This window comes from Dermacentor variabilis, chromosome 1, assembly GCF_050947875.1.
Source record: "Dermacentor variabilis isolate Ectoservices chromosome 1, ASM5094787v1, whole genome shotgun sequence".
Classification (NCBI taxonomy): Eukaryota; Metazoa; Arthropoda; class Arachnida; order Ixodida; family Ixodidae; genus Dermacentor; species Dermacentor variabilis.
This window is the reverse complement of record NC_134568.1, coordinates 113,250,720-113,270,051: the sequence shown is the minus strand read 5'-3', so window position 1 is coordinate 113,270,051 and position 19,332 is coordinate 113,250,720. Positions and strand designations below refer to the sequence as shown.

The following is a 19,332-nucleotide window of genomic DNA, read 5'->3' as shown; positions in this document are numbered from 1 at the left end:
ACGGCGAAACGGGACGATGATTCAGAGTTGATCAGACAGGACAGTGTTGCCAGGAACTTGTCACAAAAGCATACTCGAGAGGGCGAGCGGCTGGAGAGCATAGCAGTGAAACGTAACTAGAGCTGGATTCATTGAACAGTTTGCCCACAGTAAGTAAGAAACAGGTAAGTAAGTAAGAAATAGGTAAGTTCCAACATGAGGTAGTGTCTTGGTGCACCACTATTTTGGCTGCTCTGACAAAAAGCTCGACGCAGCGGGCACTGTGAAAATAGCGTTTCATCGCAACCATTCGCCCCGTTGCTCGTTGGACGACCGAGCCTGGGAGCCACAGTCTGCTTCCGGTCTTGCCGGTGTTCGCTGACTTCACAAACATGGCCGATGGGCGTGGTTCAGCATAACGGAAACGAGCGCTGCGTACATGCACTATATAGAATTCACGTTGGGCGCACTTTCTTGCGACTGGCTCGTGCGACTGGCTCCTGAACGATGTACTTCGGATCGGTGTCCGGACCATTAGCATAGAAGCTGTAGTGACCCGGAGTGGCCACTATTTAGCTCCGCGAGCCAGGTCGCAGTCCCACCGTCGAGGCAAAGGTGCGAGACGAGCCGACGTTGCCACCGCCATCCACTTGCACGCTACTGTTCACCGAAGGCGTGCCGCTGCGCTTGACGAGCCGGACGTAATTCACCAGGAGACAGGCGAAAGTGAACCACACTAGCAATACCAGTCGCAGGAGCACGCGGATCCGAAAGCGCGCCATCGGTCGCAGTTTTGGACAAGTTTTATGCGATGGCGCAGAACCTGCAGAATAGTGAGCGGCTTCGAAAAGTCGTCCATGTGGCCACTGTGTAAAATGATGATGATGATGAGGAGCAGGAGGAAGAAGAGGAGGAGGAGCAGGAGGAGTAGGAGGATCCACACTTATGGCTCGCACCCACAACAGGGTAAACCTAACATCTTCTTTTAGGTAATTTTAACCCACGCAGTGATACTGCTGTCGGCGTTGCTGCTGCTGTTGTTGACCTTAAAAGGCCGCTCACCAGGCCCCATATCAAATTTCGGTTATACGCTGGAAGTTGTTACGTGTCCGCTAGGAAGCGTTCTGCCACAGAATTTTTTTCAAATCGGCTCCATTAATAGCCAAGATATAAATATTTCAGTGCCGGGAACCCAGAGGCTAGCTCCACTGCCAAACGACACACTCTCTCCAGTTGCCCCGTCCAGCCTCCGCGAACGAAATTCCTTCCCTGCGTTCTCCCATACAGGACCGCGAAGATCGCGTAACGCATACGTCACGCATACGCTTTCATTTTTTCTTTTTTTCTCCTCGATTTTTTGTGGCACGACGCGCTTCCGCTGACGGCGTCGCGCGCGAGCTGTTGTGATTGTCTCGTTTCTCACAGCGCACAATTTTGCCCGCTATGCACGAGGACAACTGACTAGCGATATAATTCAGGGCTACACGAATACTGAGGCAGACACAAGCTAATCGCAGAGCATGATCTCGCGCTGGAACACGCTAGAAAATGATATAATTTCGGTGTCTGCGCTCGCGACTACACGACGTGCGAACAAGCAGACGAAACGGAAGTACATCTCTCTTGCTGCGGTGCGAAGTAAAACAACACATGCACACATTTGGTCTGTTAGTCTTATTATTTCTCTAAGCTTTAAGTTGTCTATTCAAACAACGTATTACACAAATAACAGATGTTGCCTTGAATAATTCTCGAATTCACGTGTCACCACGAGGGACATAGTGCAAACACGTGTACGTAGGCGCACTACCACGTGTACGTCCTCCTCCGGCTTAGAGCGCGGCGGCCGCGAGGAGAAGGGAAAACGGCGTTCGGTTTGAAATTTCATGTCTTTCCGCGGCACGTAGCGATGATATACTTTGCAGACACGATCGTTATTGCGCAATATGTGCTCTGCGCTTGTCAGATCAAAATGGCCAGACCTGGTGAGGGGCCCTTTAAGGTACATGGCACCTACCCACAATGCGGAATAAGCCAAGAATTACGCGGTTAAAGAAAGCCAAAAGATGTCAAGTGAATTAAAGATGTGGACTTTGTCATTATCATCATCATCATCAGCAGCAGCAGCAGCAGCAGCCTATCTTATGCCCTGTCCCCTGTCCTGCACCGACCTATTCCAACTATGCCTGCGAATTTCCAAATTTCATCGCCCCACCTAGTCTTCTGCCGTCCGACTGCGTTTCTCTGCTCTTGGTACCCATTCTGTAACCATAATGGCCCAACGGTTATCTAACCTGCGCATTACATCACATGCCCAGCTTCATTTTTTTCTCTTAATGTCGATTAGAATATCGGCTACACCCGTTCGTTCTCGGATCCAAACCGCTCTCTTTCTGTCTCTTAACGTTATGCCTAGCAATTTTTGTTCCATTGCTCTTTGCGCAGTCCTTAACTTGTTCTCGAGCTTTTTTGTCAGTCTCCAAGTCTCTGCCCCATATGTCAGCGCCGGTAAAATGCACTGATTGTACACCTTCCTTTTCAATGATAATGGCAAGCTTCAAGTCAGCAGCTCCGCCAATTTTTCAAGAATTATGTCTCCTCCATTTTTAATTAAATCGACTGTTATTCCATCTTCTCCTGCCACTTTCCCCCTTTGATGTCTTGAAAGGCCCTTCTGACCCCATCACTAGTTATAGGAGGAGTTTCTGCAACCTGTTCATTACCGCTTCGAATGGAGGTATCGTGGCTCCTCTGGGTACTGTACAGGTCAGTATTTAATTCTTCCGCTGCTTTCACTGTACCTTCGAGATTGCTGATGATATTACCCTGCTTATCTTTCAGTACATACTTCCTGGTTTGTCCTATGCCAAGTTTCCTTCTCACTGATTTCAGGCTGCGTCTATTTTTTAGGGCTTCTTCAGTCTTTCTCACGTTATAGTTTCGAATATCCCTTATTTTCGCCTTGTTGATCAGTTTTGACAGTTCCGTGAATTCTATCTTATCTCTTGAGTTGGACACTTTCATTCTTTGTCGTTTCTTTATTAGGTCCTTTGTTGCTTGGGAGAGCTTGCCTACTGGTTGCCTTGGTGCCTGCCCTCCCACTTCAATTGCTGCCTCTGAAGCCAGCCTAGTTACGGTTTAATGGACTTTGTCGCGTAGATGTAAAGCGCTTAGCATGTGGGGAAACATTAAAAAAGCAATGAAAAGCTAAATAAAAAAATACAATTTAGCAAAGTAATCAATTAGGTTCAATGACACTGCGCCGGACTGCGTAGCAAACGTTACTGTTGCAGACTCTAATAATGCAGGCTTAAGGGACAGATATGTCCGAATCAAGCCAACGAAGTGAGGTTTCTAATACACTATTGTTTTTTGTAATGCAGAAAAACGCCTACGAAACAAGGGAACTAAATAGTTTTATTGAGTGTCAGTAGTTTCAATGAGTGTCTATTAAGCGTTAAAAAAACGGTGCTTTCATCTTCGCCACAGAAAGAAACATAATGGTGAATGGAACTAGTCAAGTGAGGGTACCAAAGCACTGCATAAAGTCAGCCCGAGATGATGAAGCTGAACTTCAGTGCTCCAGAGCATAAGACAGCATTTTATTGAAAGCTAACTGGAACGCCAATGCAGTTCGTCCCACACTAAAAATTAATATCGTGAAACTGGTGCGATCCTGAAAATTCGTTCTAAGTGGATATGCCATTGGTTATAATCATTGGTTATAATTCGCAGATTAACACATGTGCGTATAAATTAATTGAAAAGTTAGTTAGCGGAATCATGTTATTTATTCAATTAAGTATTCGATTTGTGACCGCCTCATCGAGTAATTTATATCAAGGGTTAGAATTGTGCTGTTTGTCACAGGTAATTTTTAAAAATTTGGTACATTATATACATAACGAGGGTCTTGAATGCAGCAACATTGATGTCTTCAGGTAGCACGTGTGGGTTTATTGACCAGTTGCCTTCACCCAAAAAGATCACATACTCATGACGCCTGCGGCAGAAAGGATGTTCCACATCCGGCTTGTGAGTGGTGGCGTTGGCTAATGCTCACAGGGTTAGTTCTAGTAGCAACATATAAAAACCCCGGAAAGTCGATGGGAAAACGGCGCCGCAGTAGCTCTATTAGTAGAGGATAATACGCGTAATGCGAAGACGTGGGATCTTTCCCCACCTGCGGCAAGTTGTTTTTGCATCCAGTTTAAATTCCATTAATTGATAATTTGTTTATTTTGATTAGTAAGTACAAGTAATTTATCCTGTGTTGTTCTTGTTGGCCTGTTATGACATGATTAATAAACATCGGCCCCCTCAGTTAACTGCCTTTCTTCTCGTTCATTACATATATATATATATATATATATATATATATATATATAAAAACTTAGGGCGGTGCCTTGAGAGTCGCAACGAAGTCTACTCTGGTTCTTTACGTGCCTATACTTGCCGAAGGTGGACACGTGGTACCACTGAGCTTCAAAGCCTCGAGAGTGCACTTAGTGCAGCATCAAATGTCCTGTACTAGCCGTGAACATTTATATACGCGTATTTTAGGCTTTTAGCAACGCTGATTGCTCGGCTAATGAGTTTGTGCTTGCAAACTTCACTCTGCTTACGCTCGAGAAGCGATTGGGAGCAGCTGGAGAGCGAAACTTCTCTTACTAACGTAAGGTAAGTTTTGTTAGTATGGACGTAAGCATTTGTCCACATTCTGTGTTGCTACTCGTTATCTCATGCGCTTCTCTTTGAATTCTGAAGCTCCCTCTGTCTCGTTTCGCTGTCTTCTTCCTTTTTCTTTAATGCATGTGCGCGATCCTTAATTTTTTCATGATGTCTTCGTTATGTGTATTATTTCTAAGCGCCCACTCGTAACATTTATTTTCGCTTGTAAATACATGACTGAAAACGAAAGTGTAGCGAGTTTTCTTTCGGGCTCTCTGCTTCGGCCTTCAGCGATACACATGTGTTTTCATGGCCGTTTATTTCTTCTTATTTGGCACAGGAAGATCATCATGTTAATCCTGACTGAGATTATAATTTGATCCTTCGGAAATTTTATCGTTGTCATTGAAATATTTTTTATAATATGCCTGCAAATCAGTTCTTCTTGTGCAAGCCATGCGTCTCACTTCACTATAACCAACACATATCTAGTTAGTTAGTTTTTATTACCATTTGTACTATTTGCACTATAGTTTTCTTATTTCTTTCTTCAACTGTTTTTCTTTTCTTACTTAGCGCCGCTTTCTTGGCTAATATCCTATAGTGGGTAAGTGCCATTATTTGAGGAGCAAACAAGCAAAGAGCGTTCTTGATGAGTAAGCTACTGATCATCCTGTTGCGCCGGGTCACCATCGCGGTCTGGCTGAGCTTCACCTCACTGCTTATTTATTTCCTGCTTGCGCGCAGGTGAGTCGAGCCACTGAGTGCGACAGGGCAACAGTGTTGGCAAGTACAATACGGGGGACGCGTACAGATGTGCAGAGGTTGGGTTCCACCTGCGCCCGAGCGTGCGCATCTGTTTCTGTGCCAGTTCCATGTTTTCGGAACGAGGGCGCCGCTAAACATACTTCTAGGCATATCGATCATCGTAGTTAAGCGCAAGCCCAACAGAGCGTATGAACCTCATCACTGAAGAGCGGAATGCGTCAGCGAATTTGAGGCTGTGCGGTTCAAATGTCAATATATATATATATATATATATATATATATATATATATATATATATATATATATATATATATATATATATATATATATATATATATATATATATATATATATATATATATATATATATATATATATATATATATATATATATATATATATATATATATATATATATATATATACTTTTTTAACGTTTTGAATACCCTTGTGGGCTAGTCTGGCAGCCTTCAAGGAATGAAATGGGCTAATGCGAGTGCTAACACATTTTGGTGAGTTGGTTGGGGCATATCTGATACCACAATTGTCTGTGTGCGAAAAGCCACCCGCACAAGGGCGCACCGACAAAACGAGCACGAACTGGTAACTCAGTTTACTGCCTGTATCGCGTCAAACTACATCATTCTGTTTTTAAGCGCAGACAATTGAACTATCGAACAATGTGCATGCTTAACCGCAAATATATGATGCGGCATGGTGATGCGCACGAGCTTCAGCAAATACAGCGAAAAGCACGTGAATATCGTTCTTAGCCCTCGGAGATCCAAATATGAGCGTTTAAAGTTTCGCAGTACGCTTAACACGAGGTGCCAAATGCAACGAAATGTCGCACGTACACATTATCGCGTTTCATTCGTTGACAGTTGCACAAGTTCTAAAGGAAGTTTTGCGCTGCGCGGTATTAGAAATAATAAGGCACTAATTTGTGCTGGTATCGCATGCCCTTCCGCATTTAGCAGCCTTGCTTCACTTTCCCTTTCCTTCGTTTTTCTGCCCTTGAGTTTGAACCTTCTGCGGAAGGTTATAAATTTCTACAGGAGACACCGAGCAAAACGTGAACAAGGTGAATGCACGCGCCAACGTTTCGACAAGTGGACTTGTCTTCTTCAAGGCGACATATGCTTTCCTCGCCACAGTATATATAGGTGGGGTTCTTCTAAAGGGGGGAGGGTGTGAGGCGGGAGGACGCGGAAACGAGGGAAAGTGTTTTAGCGTGTCGAATTGAGAGCAAAAGAACGCTGTGTACAAGGTCAAAGCCAGCCCCCCCCCCGCTCTGTCAACACACGCGCGTTAGCGCGTGTGTTGACAGAGCGCATATTCCCCGTCTTATACAGGAGACAACAGTATGACATGAGTGCGAGATCTGTTCAATTTACGAACTGGAGATAGCGTCCGTCCATCAAGGACTCACACAATGAGAGAATGTGAAGCACTTGATGGCATCCTCTTGCAGTACTTGATGGCATCCTGATGATATCGCATCCTCTCACATGTGCGAAGGCACCATGGTCCCACTTTTTGACCTCCCGGTCACGGTGCCCTGCAGACTTCAATGCACTCTCCGCTGTACCCTCAGGTGGCAAAGTCTCACTAACATCTTGCTGTCGAACATGAGAAACGAGCGCTTGTAGTCCCGCAATTTAGCAGTATTTAGTTATTCCCTATGTGTACTTGTCTTGCCTAGCGATATTAATTATCTTCGGCTGCACAAGATTCTAACGCATATACCGTGGATCACTCACGGAAAAGACGGAAGCTGGCACTTGACAGCAGAGTGTGATGAATCCGATCAAGTACATGTTTTGGGGCAAACTATACAGAAAGCACATTCACAAAAATGCAGGCATCCACACCCGCAGGTCAAAGTGAAGTTTCGTCTCAACTCGGAAATGCGCACCGTCCGGCTGTTGGAAATGCTCTCTGCCTCCACCGTCGTAGTAGACATTGAAAGTGGCTCCTTGTTGCAAACAAAAGTTAAGCTCGGGAATCGCCGACGTGCGTTGTTAATGACCACTTCTGTCGAGAAATGGCATTTCCCTCCATTCTCCATAAAGGGGAGGCGGAGCACGAGCCGCTTTCAATGTCTACTTGAAATAACGTTCAGCAGCAGCACTTCGACGGGGACTAGTTGATATAGCGTGACTTTGTGGTGCATAAGTTGAGCTGCTCAGGTGGCACACGCGACGACATTGACACGTAAACACGAGACAGACACAGACCTTGGGCCTGTGTCCGCTTGCGCAACACATATAGAGGACAAATGTGCAAAAATATGGGGTGTTACGTTTCGCTGCCTTTTAACAGGAGCCGCGTGGACACGACCTGGTCGCAGCCGCCGCCGGCGGCAGCGACAGCGGCGGCCGCTAATCTCCGGCTCCTGGCGTCTGCCAGCGGAGGCGCCTTCGGGACGCTGCCGCGCGCGTCGTGCCCTAGCTTCCTGGCCGTAGTGGTGTGCTCGGCGCCCGACCACGCTCCCGAGCGCCAAGCCATCCGCGATACGTGGGCCCGCGACGCCCAGCCGGGACACAGCGCGGTCTACTTCCTACTCGGCCGGTACACCGAGGATGCCGCCGGACAAAGGACCGTGAAAAGCGCTCGTGAAAGGTGACTGTCAAATCACGGTTGAAGCTATTCGTCGCCGCTGTCAGTTCACCGTAGGACAAAATGCCCCTTCCAGTGTTACCCTAGTATCCGCCGAGCGGAAGGCGCCTGCTCGTGTACCAAGAGTTATATCGCATCAACTGCTTCGTTATTCTGGCCTCCGACTTTCACCCGTCCCCAACTATTTTTGCCTATCCGTTGATAAGCGCACTGAGTTTGGTTCCTTTTCCTGCCCGTGGTTAGTGCTCAGTTGCTTAGATTCACGAGTTCCTGAGTCAACTAACAGCTCATTCCAGGAAACGTTTGAGAAGTGATATATGGGCGCCATTTCCAAACATTGACATCACTGCTTTCTAGTTTACTGCTGTTGCAACACTCTAAAAAATATGTTTATCTCCTTAAGGGTTTATAGGGCCCCCAACCAATATTTTTCATCAATCTTGGGCACATTTCCTTTGCTTAACACTCTGCTCTCGCTATATGCTTTCCTCTCAGGAACGCTTTGTCACGCTTATACGCGTATGCCGTTTGTGATCTGAAAGTACCGGTAGCGCAGCGTTACAGCAAGTAAGTAAACCTAAGGTTATTGACGATTATTTTTAGGGAACAAGAAAAGCCCGATAAGGCGCAAATTTTTCTTGGAAGGAACTTGCTCACCGGCTATACACTACCTTGCAAGCGCCCTGCGCTGACATTATAACAGCCCAATGTTTGCGGAATACGCTTGAACAGTAGGCTATAAAGCATCGTCTTTATCAAAGTCGCTTATCTTAGTTAAGCGACAAGAGTGTCCCAGCGTCACGTACGTGGCTTTAGCTCAGCAAAGTGGTGCCATCTCGATAGCCCAATGTCTGAGCGCTCAGAGAACTAGAAAAACACAGTGGCTGCACGCATTCTTGCATGAGTTGCAAGATATAGAGCTAGAACGCAGAGAGCTCAGATAATACGGGTGACCGTCACGTGTGTTGCCAATAGCAATCCATTCTGGCCTGATGTTACTGCTCAAAGCGTGTTGGTCTCATGGGACCTCGTATTCAGACACAAAAAAATTCCTACACTATAAGTGTTCGTAAGAGAAAATTCCATCTAATCGTGATGCTGTATATATTATTAGCGAAGGCGGTTGGCCAATGGCAAAGAACACTTGGAACAAAAACTTTGTGAATTGGGCCCCTGATATTTGCATTTACCAGCTCACCATCAAGATCTTGGGCCGATTTCGCGAAGAAATCCGTGAGTGTGTTTTGCCATTGGCGTGCCGCCTACGCTAATGATGTATGTGCGCGTGCACATGAGCATGTGTTTGTGCGTGTATTTGCGTATGTGTGTGTGCATGCCTGCGCGTGTGCGCGTGTGTGTGCGTGTGCGTGCGTGTGTGTGTGTATCTGCATGTATGTGCGTGCGTGTGTGTGTGTGTGCGTGTGTGTGTGTGCGTCTGTGTGTGTGCGTGTGTGCGTGCGTGCGTGCGTGCGCGCGTCACACGAGGTTCCTTAACACAAGGAGCCTTTTGTGTAACCCGTCACACAAGGAGGTACGAAGCTTGCGAGGTCAAAACGATCTGATGTTGCAACCACATCTTGCTCAAGAGTTGGAAGTAAAGCACTGATTACAGATACGAAGCATGAGAGCTTACGGCGCAGCAGAGGTAAAAAAAAATGACAAGCACACAGTATTGTTAGCTTAGTTTGTCGGGCAACAACTAAATGCAGGTCGATCGGCTCGGTACAGAGCGACGACTCGTCGGTTCTCCCCGAAAGCTCGGTGTTCGGAGACGTGATCCGCGCCGACTTCGAGGATACCACTAGGAACCAGACGCTCAAGTCACTGCTCCTTCTCCAGTGGGCGCACACGTTCTGTCCGCGTGTCAGCTTCGTCCTCAAGGCGGACGACGACGCTTACGTGGACCTGCCGGGCTTGGTCGGACTACTGGAGGCGAAGAAGGCCGCCTTCGAGAACGACACGCGCCGCGGCAACAGCGCTGGCTTCCTGCTCGGCAAGCGACACGAGAGCAGGCCGATCGGTCGCAAACGCCGAAGGTGCGTGTGGCGGCAGCTGTCGTACTACAGCTATAGCTTAGGCTTTCTCTAGCATGTGCAGGAGAAAAGGACATTAAGCCCGGTTTTTCAGGGAGCTTCATTAACAGACGCAGTATATGTATTCGCCTATTGCTGTTCATACCCTCATGAAGACGCGCCATCCATCATTGTTGTTTGCGTTTGACAATGATGATGAGATATAATGGAGTACGGCGTCAAAACAATGAACTGATTAGAGGTATTGCTGGCGTCCGTGGGCAATGGCTTGTGTGATTTTACAGTTCTGGTAGCGAGTGCAAGTTAGCGCATCCTCGTCTCTGCCTGCCTTCTGTCCCGTATGCTTAAGCGCTGTTATTCCTCTCTTAATCATTGATGTCTCAGGAACACGTATTTGTGGCTCACAACGTGGTATTTTCCGCAGATTAGTAGGTCTCACTAGCTACCACACTTACAGTTAAAAACAAAAAGGTCATTTAAATGCTGACGAAAGGTTTTACTATGACAATGATGTAGTCTGCTGCGTATAAAGTACAAATTTAGTCAAAAGTAAAAATCCTACAACCTTCGCATGCGAAGGTTCTGGGATCGTTCCCACCTGCGGCAATTTGTTTTTTCATCCACTTTGATTTCCATTAATTTGAGGTTTCTTTTTCATTTATTAAGCACAAGTAATTTCCCCTATGTTGTTGTCCTTAGTGTCAGTGTTTGTTGGCTTCTTATGATATGACCAATAAAAATCGGGCCCTCGGTTAACCCCCTTTCTTCTCGTTTACATATACTTATTTATTTATTTACTTATTTACTTATTTATTTACTTATTTATTTATTTATTTAGTACTATGCAGTACTCTACACAGGATGTTTCAGCTAACTTTAGCCAGAGTTTAACATCATTCCGATGCACTCTAAGGCGACGCGATCAAATGCATGTTGCTCACTTTTGTATGTAGTGTGTCACGCTGTTTTTTGTATTTTGCTTAATTAGATCTTTAGTCAAAATTAATTAACCAACTTCTAAAACAACGAAGCTAGGGAAAAATTCCAATTAGAAAATTGCAGAGTGGTTTGCAAAACGTCCGAACAAACAGTTTCTGTCTTTCTCTCTATTCAGCATTAGTGTTTTCCAGCTTACTGTGGAAATACAAAAACACCACGTGACATGCCCGCTTTCGCATCATGATTGCACTACTCCCAAGCGTTCCGCGCACAACCGCGTGTGCTGTCGCTGAGTCTGCTAATCGCAATCATGAAGCGCCGCGAGGGAAGCACATTGCTGGCGTAAATCGCGCAGCCAACGCCTTCGTAACTGCACTGTCGCCTCTTAAGCGGCAGCTCGCCCTGCTAGATGCTACGTTCGTTTTTACGTGGACAGTTTGGGAGCGCTGCATCACCACGCGCAGGCGGGTATATCACGTGGTATTTTGTTTTGTATTGCGCGGGCATCCGCAGTAAGCTGAAAAACACTAATACTTAATAAACAGAAAGTCATAAACTGTCTAATCGGACGTTTTTCAAAGCGCTCTAAAACTTTCTACTTTGATTTTTCTTTTGCCTAACTACGTTGCTTCAGAAGTTGGTTAAATAATCTTGACGAATTATCAAATTAAGCAAAATTAAAAAGATAGCGGGACACATTACATACAAAACTGAGGCAACATGCATTTGGTCGCGTCGTCTTAGAATGCATCGGCATATTTTTAAACTCAGGCTAAAGTTAGCTGAGACACCATATATATATATATATATATATATATATATATATATATATATATATATATATATATATATATATATATATATATATATATATATATATATACGTACTGCTGTTGTCGTTCTTTCCACGCTTTTCTATTTGTTCTGTAGTTTGGTATTCCCCCACACGTGGACTGGTGTGTATGTAACCTATTGCTTGTCACGCCATCTTTCGCCATTCAGTCGTTGACGGTGAAGCATGAACACATGGAGGCAGCAAACCGATCCGCCCCTAAAGGCAGGGTGTCGAATAGAAAAAAGAAGCGGTTTGTTTCGGGTTCGGGTTCAACGAGCTCTGATTTCGTTCCGGTGTTGGGTTTCGGTTCGGGGGAATAAAAATTATTAACGGTTCGCGAACCGGTTTCCAACCCTGAACCTGTTCGCAAAGCGGTTCGGCGCAGTCCATTTTATCCTACCCCAAGGCTATATGCTGCATAGTACTATCGACTTGTCCTTATGGTGCATGCGCATGTTTAATCAAGAGGAGGCTGAAATTGACGAATTAATTACACATATAGGGGGGAATTTTCATGCATTCATATTGAAGACTGAGGCAATTAACGAGAATCCCTTCGTCAGCGTAAGGTATGCGTAGCTTCCACACTCGTTGCTTTGACAGCAGCAGAAGCAGCTAATTTTTGTTTTGCTTCAGGTTTTTACCATAGGACTGGAGTGGAGAAACTGTGACATGTGATCTATGGTGTCGAAGACAGTGCGAATTGGCATAGTTTTACATAAGTTACAACTTCACGCTTCTAGTCTGTAGCAAAGAAAGAAGCCAGCATTTCACATTGCGCTCAGTTTTCTGCTTTTTGAGATGCAGGTGATGTCGACGATGCTTCTGCACGATGAGCAAGGACTGTTTGTGCCGAGCCATACTGTGCTGAGCCATACGTCGATGTTGCTTGCGCACCTGAACGTGGCACGGCGTCTCGCGCTTGCTAACGGCGGAAAAGGAAGTCAAAAGCACTCACATTGTTCCCAACGAATAATTTCTCCAACTCGAAAAGCGTTGTGATGTTCTTGACTAAGCATCAAACGTGCGTTGAACCATTGCACACAATAAAAGCCGATTTCGCCTGCCGTTCATAGACGCGGTTATCACTCACTGAGAAGGTGACGGCATTCATTTGAGACCACAGTCTTGTGGTTGCAATAAGTCATACAGCTGAACTGGTCGATATCCATCTTCGAGGGCGTCGTCTTTCTCGCTCTCCATGTTTGTCTAGCTTTAGTAAGAAGTTGGCCTAACGGCCCAATTTGGTGCGTCACCAGAAATGTTGACCACGCGGAGCCCGTGAAACAACTTCTCGGCCGCGAAACATAACTGGCATGGCCGACTTGAAAAGTGCGAGCGTCTCGGCGTAGGTCGCCGTAGTTATACTAGCACACGCCCACCGTCTATCCCCATTCTCGCACACACACAATCCAAGTCGTGAGTCGTAACAATACGCTAGTAGGGTGCGCCGATTAAAGTAGTATTTCATCAGACAATCGTGCAAACTATTGAGCATCTGTTGTAGCTTTATATTCTTGAACCGTTCCGGGCCAAACTGGCAACTATTTTTTCTTTCAGGTTGGTTCGCGTTCAGGCACGTTCAAAAAAGTAACGCTTTGGGTTTGGGTTCATCTGCACCCAAAATTCCGGTTCGAGTTTGGTTCGACACCCTGCATAAATCTCCAGGTTTTATCAAATTTTAACTAAACCCACAATGTATTGAGCAACAAGTGTACGTCATATATGATTATCATTCTTTTTTTTCAAAAAGTTTCTCTCTTTCTTCTTTTTAAATATTAGATTATACGGTCGACTCATTTCATGGGCAATTCTAATAGGGATCAAGGGGTTCTTATCAACGACGGCCGATTCCATACATGCATGGACATTTGGGAACTTCCTCACCGCAAATATTTGGCTAATGCTCTACATTAATGCGTGCTTTCAAAGCGCAACTTTCTTCCTGGATCCGGACAGATTATGATACTGCAGTGTTTGCACTATGGGAAGGAGGGATGCGGCGACGGGTGATGCGTAAATGGAGTGCTTGTGAGGAGAGGATGTCGCACAGACGAAAGTGAAAACCGTCCTGTGGCTTCGCGACAACGCGGACACCCGTGGACCTGTGCTCGGTATTGCGACAAAAGGGCGTGCCCGTCACTGCAAGTTGTGTAACCTTGGTATGCTCAACAAAAGCGAGGCGCACGTTTGCGACGAAGTTCACGTACAGCCACACGTCTGGCTGTCAAACCTGTGCTGGGTTGTGGGGTGCAGCCGTACAGCAGCCACACAAAACAGCGACACCTTAACTATACATAGACACGAAAGTAGCGCAGGGACAAGCGTAGTGTGGTCTAAAACCGCATAAGCTGCCCTAGCTTAAATCCGGACAGGCCGCCATTAGAATCTGAACCTTCTTCTTCTTCTTCGTGATTTGGGAGAAGGAAAATACGCTCAGTTCTGCAGCCTATATGGGAGCACGGCGCAGCGTAAAGGGGAATGGGGGCGGGGAAAGAAAGATGAGAGCATAGAGGGGGAAAGGGAGAGTAGGTTTCAGGCAACGTTTAACGTTAGAACATTATCTAGTGAGGCGAGTCTAGCAGTGTTATTGGAGGAATTAGAGGGTCGTAAATGGGATATAATAGGGCTCAGTGAGGTTAGGAGGACAAAAGAAGCATATGCAGTGCTAAAAAGCGGGCACGTACTGTGATACTGGGGCTTAGCGGAGAAACGAGAAGTAGGAGTCGGATTCCTGATTAATAAGGATATAGCTGGTAACATACAGGAATTCTATAGCGTTAACGAGAGGGTGGCAGGTCTTGTTGTGAAACTTGATAAGAGGTACAAATTGAAGGTAGTACAGGTCTACATCCGGTCATCCTGGTCATCCGACTTCCGACTTCCTGGTCATCGTGACATCCAGTCACGATGAGCAGGAAGCCGAAAGCTTTTATGAAGACGTGGAATCGGCGATGGGTAAAGTCAAAACAAAATACACTATACTGATGGGCGACTTCAATGCCAAGGTAGGCAAGAAGCAGGTTGCAGACAAGTCAGTAGGGGAGTATGGCATAGGCTCTAGGAATAACAGGGCAGAGTTATTAGTAGAATTTGCAGAACAGAATAATATGAGGATAATGAATACCTTCTTCCGCAAGAGGGTTAGCCGAAAGTGGACGTGGAGGAGCCCAAAGCGCGAGACTAGAAAGGAAATAGACTTCATACTCTGCGCTAACCCTGGCATCATACAAGATGTGGACGTGCTCGGCAAGGTACGCTGCAGTGACCAGAAGGTGGTAAGAACACGAATTAGCCTAGACTTGAGGAGGGAACGGAAGAAACTGGTACATAAGAAGCCAATCAATGAGTTAGCGGTAAGAGGGAAACTAGAGGAATTCCAGATCAAGCTACAGAACAGGTATTCGGCTTTAACTCAGGAAGAGGACCTTAGTGTTGAAGCAATGAATGACAATCTTGTGGGCATCATTAAGGAGTGTGCAATGGAAGTCGGTGGTACCTCCGTTAGTCAGGATACCAGTAAACTGTCGCAGGAGACGAAAGATTGGATCTAGAAACGCCAATGTATGAAAGTCTCTAACCCTACAACTGGAACAGAACTCACAGAACTTTTCAAGTTAACCAACAAACGTAAGACAGCTGACATAAGGAAGTATAATATGGATAAAATTGAACATGCTCTCAAGAACGGAGGAAGCCTAAAGGCCGTGAAGAAGAAACTAGGAGTAGGCAAGAATGAGATGTATGCGGTAGGAGAGAAAGCCGGCAATATTATTAATATGGATGAGATAGTTCACGTGGCTGGGGAGTTCTATAGATATTTATGCAGTACCAGTGGCACCCACGACGATAATGTAAGAGAGAATAGTCTAGAGGAATTTGAAATCCCACCAGTCACGCTGGAAGAAGTAAAGACAGCCTTGGGTGCTATGCAACGGGGGAAGGCAGCTGGGGAGGATCAGGTAACAGCAGATTTGTTCAAGGATGGTGGGCAGATTGTTCCAGAAAAACTGGCCACCCTGTATACGCAATGACTCATGAACTCGAGCGTACCGGAATCTTGGAAGAACGCTAACATAATCCTAATGCATAAGAAAGGGGACGCCAAAAACTTGAAAAATTATAGACCGATCAGTTTACTGTCCGTTGCCTACAATGTATTTACGAAGGTAATCGCAAATAGAATCAGGAACACCTTAGACTTATGTCAACCAAAGGACCAGGCAGGATTCCGTAAAGGCTACTCAACAATAGACCATATTCACACTATCAATCAGGCGATAGAGAAATGTGCGGGATATAACCAACCCTTATATATAGCTTTCATTGATTACGAAAAAGCGTTTGATTCAGTCGAAACCTCAGCAGTCATGGAGGCATTGCGGAATCAGGGTGTAGATGAGCCGTATGTAAAGATACTGAAAGATATATATAGCGGCTCCACAGCCACCGTAGTCCTCCATAAAGAAAGCAACAAAATCGCAATAAAGAAAGGCGTCAGACAGGGAGATACTATCTCCCCAATGGTATTCACAGCGTGTTTACAGGAGGTATTCAGAGACCTGGATTGGGAAGAATTGGGGATAAAAGTTAAAGGAGAATACCTTCGTAACTTGCCATTCGCTGATGATATTGCCTTGCTTAGTAACTCTGGGGACCAATTGCAATGCATGCTCACTGATTTGGAGAGGCAAAGCAAAAGGGTGGGTCTGAAAATTAATCTGCAGAAAACTAAAGTAATGTTTAACAGCCTCGGAAGAGAACAACAGTTTACGATAGGTAGCGAGGCACTGGAAGTGGTAAGGGAATACATCTACTTAGGGCAGTTAGTGACCACGGATCCGGATCATGAGACTGAAATAACCAGAAGAATAAGAATGGGCTAGGGTGCGTTTGGTAGGCATTCTCAAATCATGAACAGCACGTTGCCACTATCTCTCAAGAGAAAAGTGTATAACAGCTCTGTCTTACCAGTACTCACGTATGGGGCAGAAACCTGGAGGCTTACGAAAAGGGTTCTGCTTAAATTGAGGACGACGCAACGAGCTATGGAAAGAAGAATGATGGGTGTAACGTTAAGGGATAAGAAAAGAGCAGATTGGCTGAGGGAACAAACGCGGGTTAATGACATCTTAGTTGAAATCAAGAAAAAGAAATTGGGGGGGGGGGGGGGCATGGGCAGCACATGTAATGAGGAGGGAAGATAACCGGTGGTCATTAAGGGTTACGGACTGGATTCCAAGGGAAGGGAAGCGTAGCAGGGGGCGGCAGAAAGTTAGGTGGGCGGATGACATTAAGAAGTTTGCAGGGACCACATGGCCACAATTAGTACATGACCGGGGTAGTTGGAGAAGTATGGGAGAGGCCTTTGCCCTGCAGTGGGCGTCACCAGGATGATGAAGATGATGATGATGATGATGATGATGATGATGATGATGATGATGATGATGATGATGATGATCTTAAAACTTTAAAGTAGAACTCTGTGTCTCCCTGGCCTGATTCGGAAGGGCGTGCATTGGGTAAACTGGGCCTGTCGCCAAGATTGTGCAATGCCGGAGAGATACGTAATATCGCGCTCAGTATGAGCTACAACGCGAAAGCATGTGGCAAACAGCTCGCGCGTTGTAACTTGTGTTGAGTGTACTAGTACTTCCGTAAGGTGCAGGATTGGGACAAAGAAGGATTCGCGTTTAAATAAATAATAAAGCCCTCCCGCAACTGCGAAATACACAAGTCACCTATCCCTGCGCGCTTACAGGCACTACGGAAGCCCAGCCGGCTCATGGGTGCCTGTCTACTTGTCCGGTGCTGCGTACGTGATGTCGGGGGCCATCGTGGGTCCGATGCTTCGGAAGGCGCTGGAGACGCCCGCCCTGCACCACGAGAACGTCTTCCTCACGGGAATCGTCGCGTCCAAGCTGCACCTGAGGCTGTTCAACTCGCCCTGCTTCGCCTGCTGCGACGAGCTGGCAGACCCGTGCGCTTACCGCGGACTGCTGGCCGCCACAGTCGCCAAGCCCGACACCCTGCGCACCGCGTGGGCGCTCGCGCGCGGTCAGACGGCCGGGGCCTGCACTCCGCTCAACGGCACCGACCGCCACTGCTGATGGCCCACGCGCGCGCGCGCAATTGCTGCCTTCGTGCTGTTGCGCTATACGACAATAGAAAATGACGATATGTGACGGTGTTTCTGTACATCTCTTCGGAGGGTCGTAGCGGCTACGTATTTGTAGGTCTCCAGCAAACGGCGTTTTCTTTCCGTTTCTTGTTTCTCAGGGCTAAGCGAAAACAATTTAACAGTTGGATGGTGTTTTGTTAGCGCTAGTCTAGTATTACAATATGGTCTAGTATTACACACACACACACGCACACACACACACACACACACACACACACACTACATTACATTACATAATACCGGCAACACAAGTGACCATCATTTGACGTGAATGTTAAATTAGCTCAAGCAGCAGATGTTGTCGTCCTCAGTCTTTACGCTGTGTAATGACACTCTCATGCCCCCTCTTCGTTACTATTACGAATTACAACTAACTGTATGATTCTGAAATAACAGATGTTTTCCCTAACGGATAATTGCAGACTACGCATTCTAAGTGCTGCACACACCTTTGCGCAGGTATCCTGCTGCTCTACCTACAGTGGTCGCTTAGTGGCTTTGGCGTTGCGCTGCTAAGCACGAGGTCGTAGCGGCCGCATTTCGATGGGGGCTAAATGCAAAACCGCTAGTGTACCGTGCATTGGGTGCACGCTAACCAACTCCAGGTGACCAAAATTATTCCAGAGTACCCCACTACGGCGTGACGCATAATCAGATCGGGGTTTTGGCACGTAAAACCGCAGAATTTTTTCACACAGCTCTAATTGGTGTCCCTGGAATGACGAATAACATAGCATTAAGCAAGTTTTCTAAACCACAGATATTACTTTTTATAGAAAAAAAAAAGACATACGACGTTGCAGTTAGTTGACCCATTTTGGTGCCGGTTATTTTTATTTCAACGTGGAGAATTCGCGTGATTGATTCATGAAATCATTAGCGTATTGGGTGGTGCATAGAAGACCGCTTTTAAAAGTGGTGATCTTATTTGCTCATTACTTTTAATTGCGCGAAAATAAAACGAGGACGCAAGAAACACACGCACACCGCACCACGAGCGCAGTAGGCAAAAAGCCAGGACGCGGCACTGGCAAGTGGACACAGCGACGAGGTTCACACATGAAATTGCTGCATGTTGCTTAGGTTGCGCACATAAAAAAGAGCCCAGAGGAGAAGAAATGTACTTTAGTAGGACGTCTTGGCGGACTAGTTGGTTCATAGTTTTAAACGTTTCTTTTGACTGCGCGAAAAAAAAAACGAAGACACAAGAAAAAACACACACCATACCACGAGCGCAGTGGTGGGGTGTGTGTTTCTTTCTTGTGTCTTTGCTTTTTTCTGCCAGGCTGTTTTTTTTTTACATT

General features: G+C 46.1%; 1 protein-coding gene across 1 annotated transcript; it reads left to right on the top strand.

Moving 5' to 3' along the window:
- Window positions 1–5,302: 5,302 nt before the first annotated feature.
- LOC142580727 (beta-1,3-galactosyltransferase 5-like) lies at window positions 5,303–18,031 on the top strand. Its single transcript, XM_075691169.1, has 4 exons — window positions 5,303–5,397; window positions 7,744–8,043; window positions 9,750–10,076; window positions 17,609–18,031. Exons 1-4 carry the CDS (start codon window positions 5,303–5,305, stop codon window positions 17,955–17,957), a joined length of 1,071 nt encoding a protein of 356 aa, XP_075547284.1. The 3' UTR covers window positions 17,958–18,031.
- Window positions 18,032–19,332: the final 1,301 nt, after the last annotated feature.

What these genes read in the sequence shown, in the direction of transcription:
- LOC142580727 (XM_075691169.1), top strand. Translation starts at nt 5,303, where the DNA reads ATGAGTAAGCTACTGATCATCCTGTTGCGCCGGGTCACCATCGCGGTC. An exon ending in TATTTCCTGCTTGCGCGCAG is followed by an intron (nt 5,398 to 7,743) that starts GTGAGTCGAGCC and finishes GCCTTTTAACAG; the next exon opens with GAGCCGCGTGGACACGACCT. An exon ending in ATCGGTCGCAAACGCCGAAG is followed by an intron (nt 10,077 to 17,608) that starts GTGCGTGTGGCG and finishes GCGCGCTTACAG; the next exon opens with GCACTACGGAAGCCCAGCCG.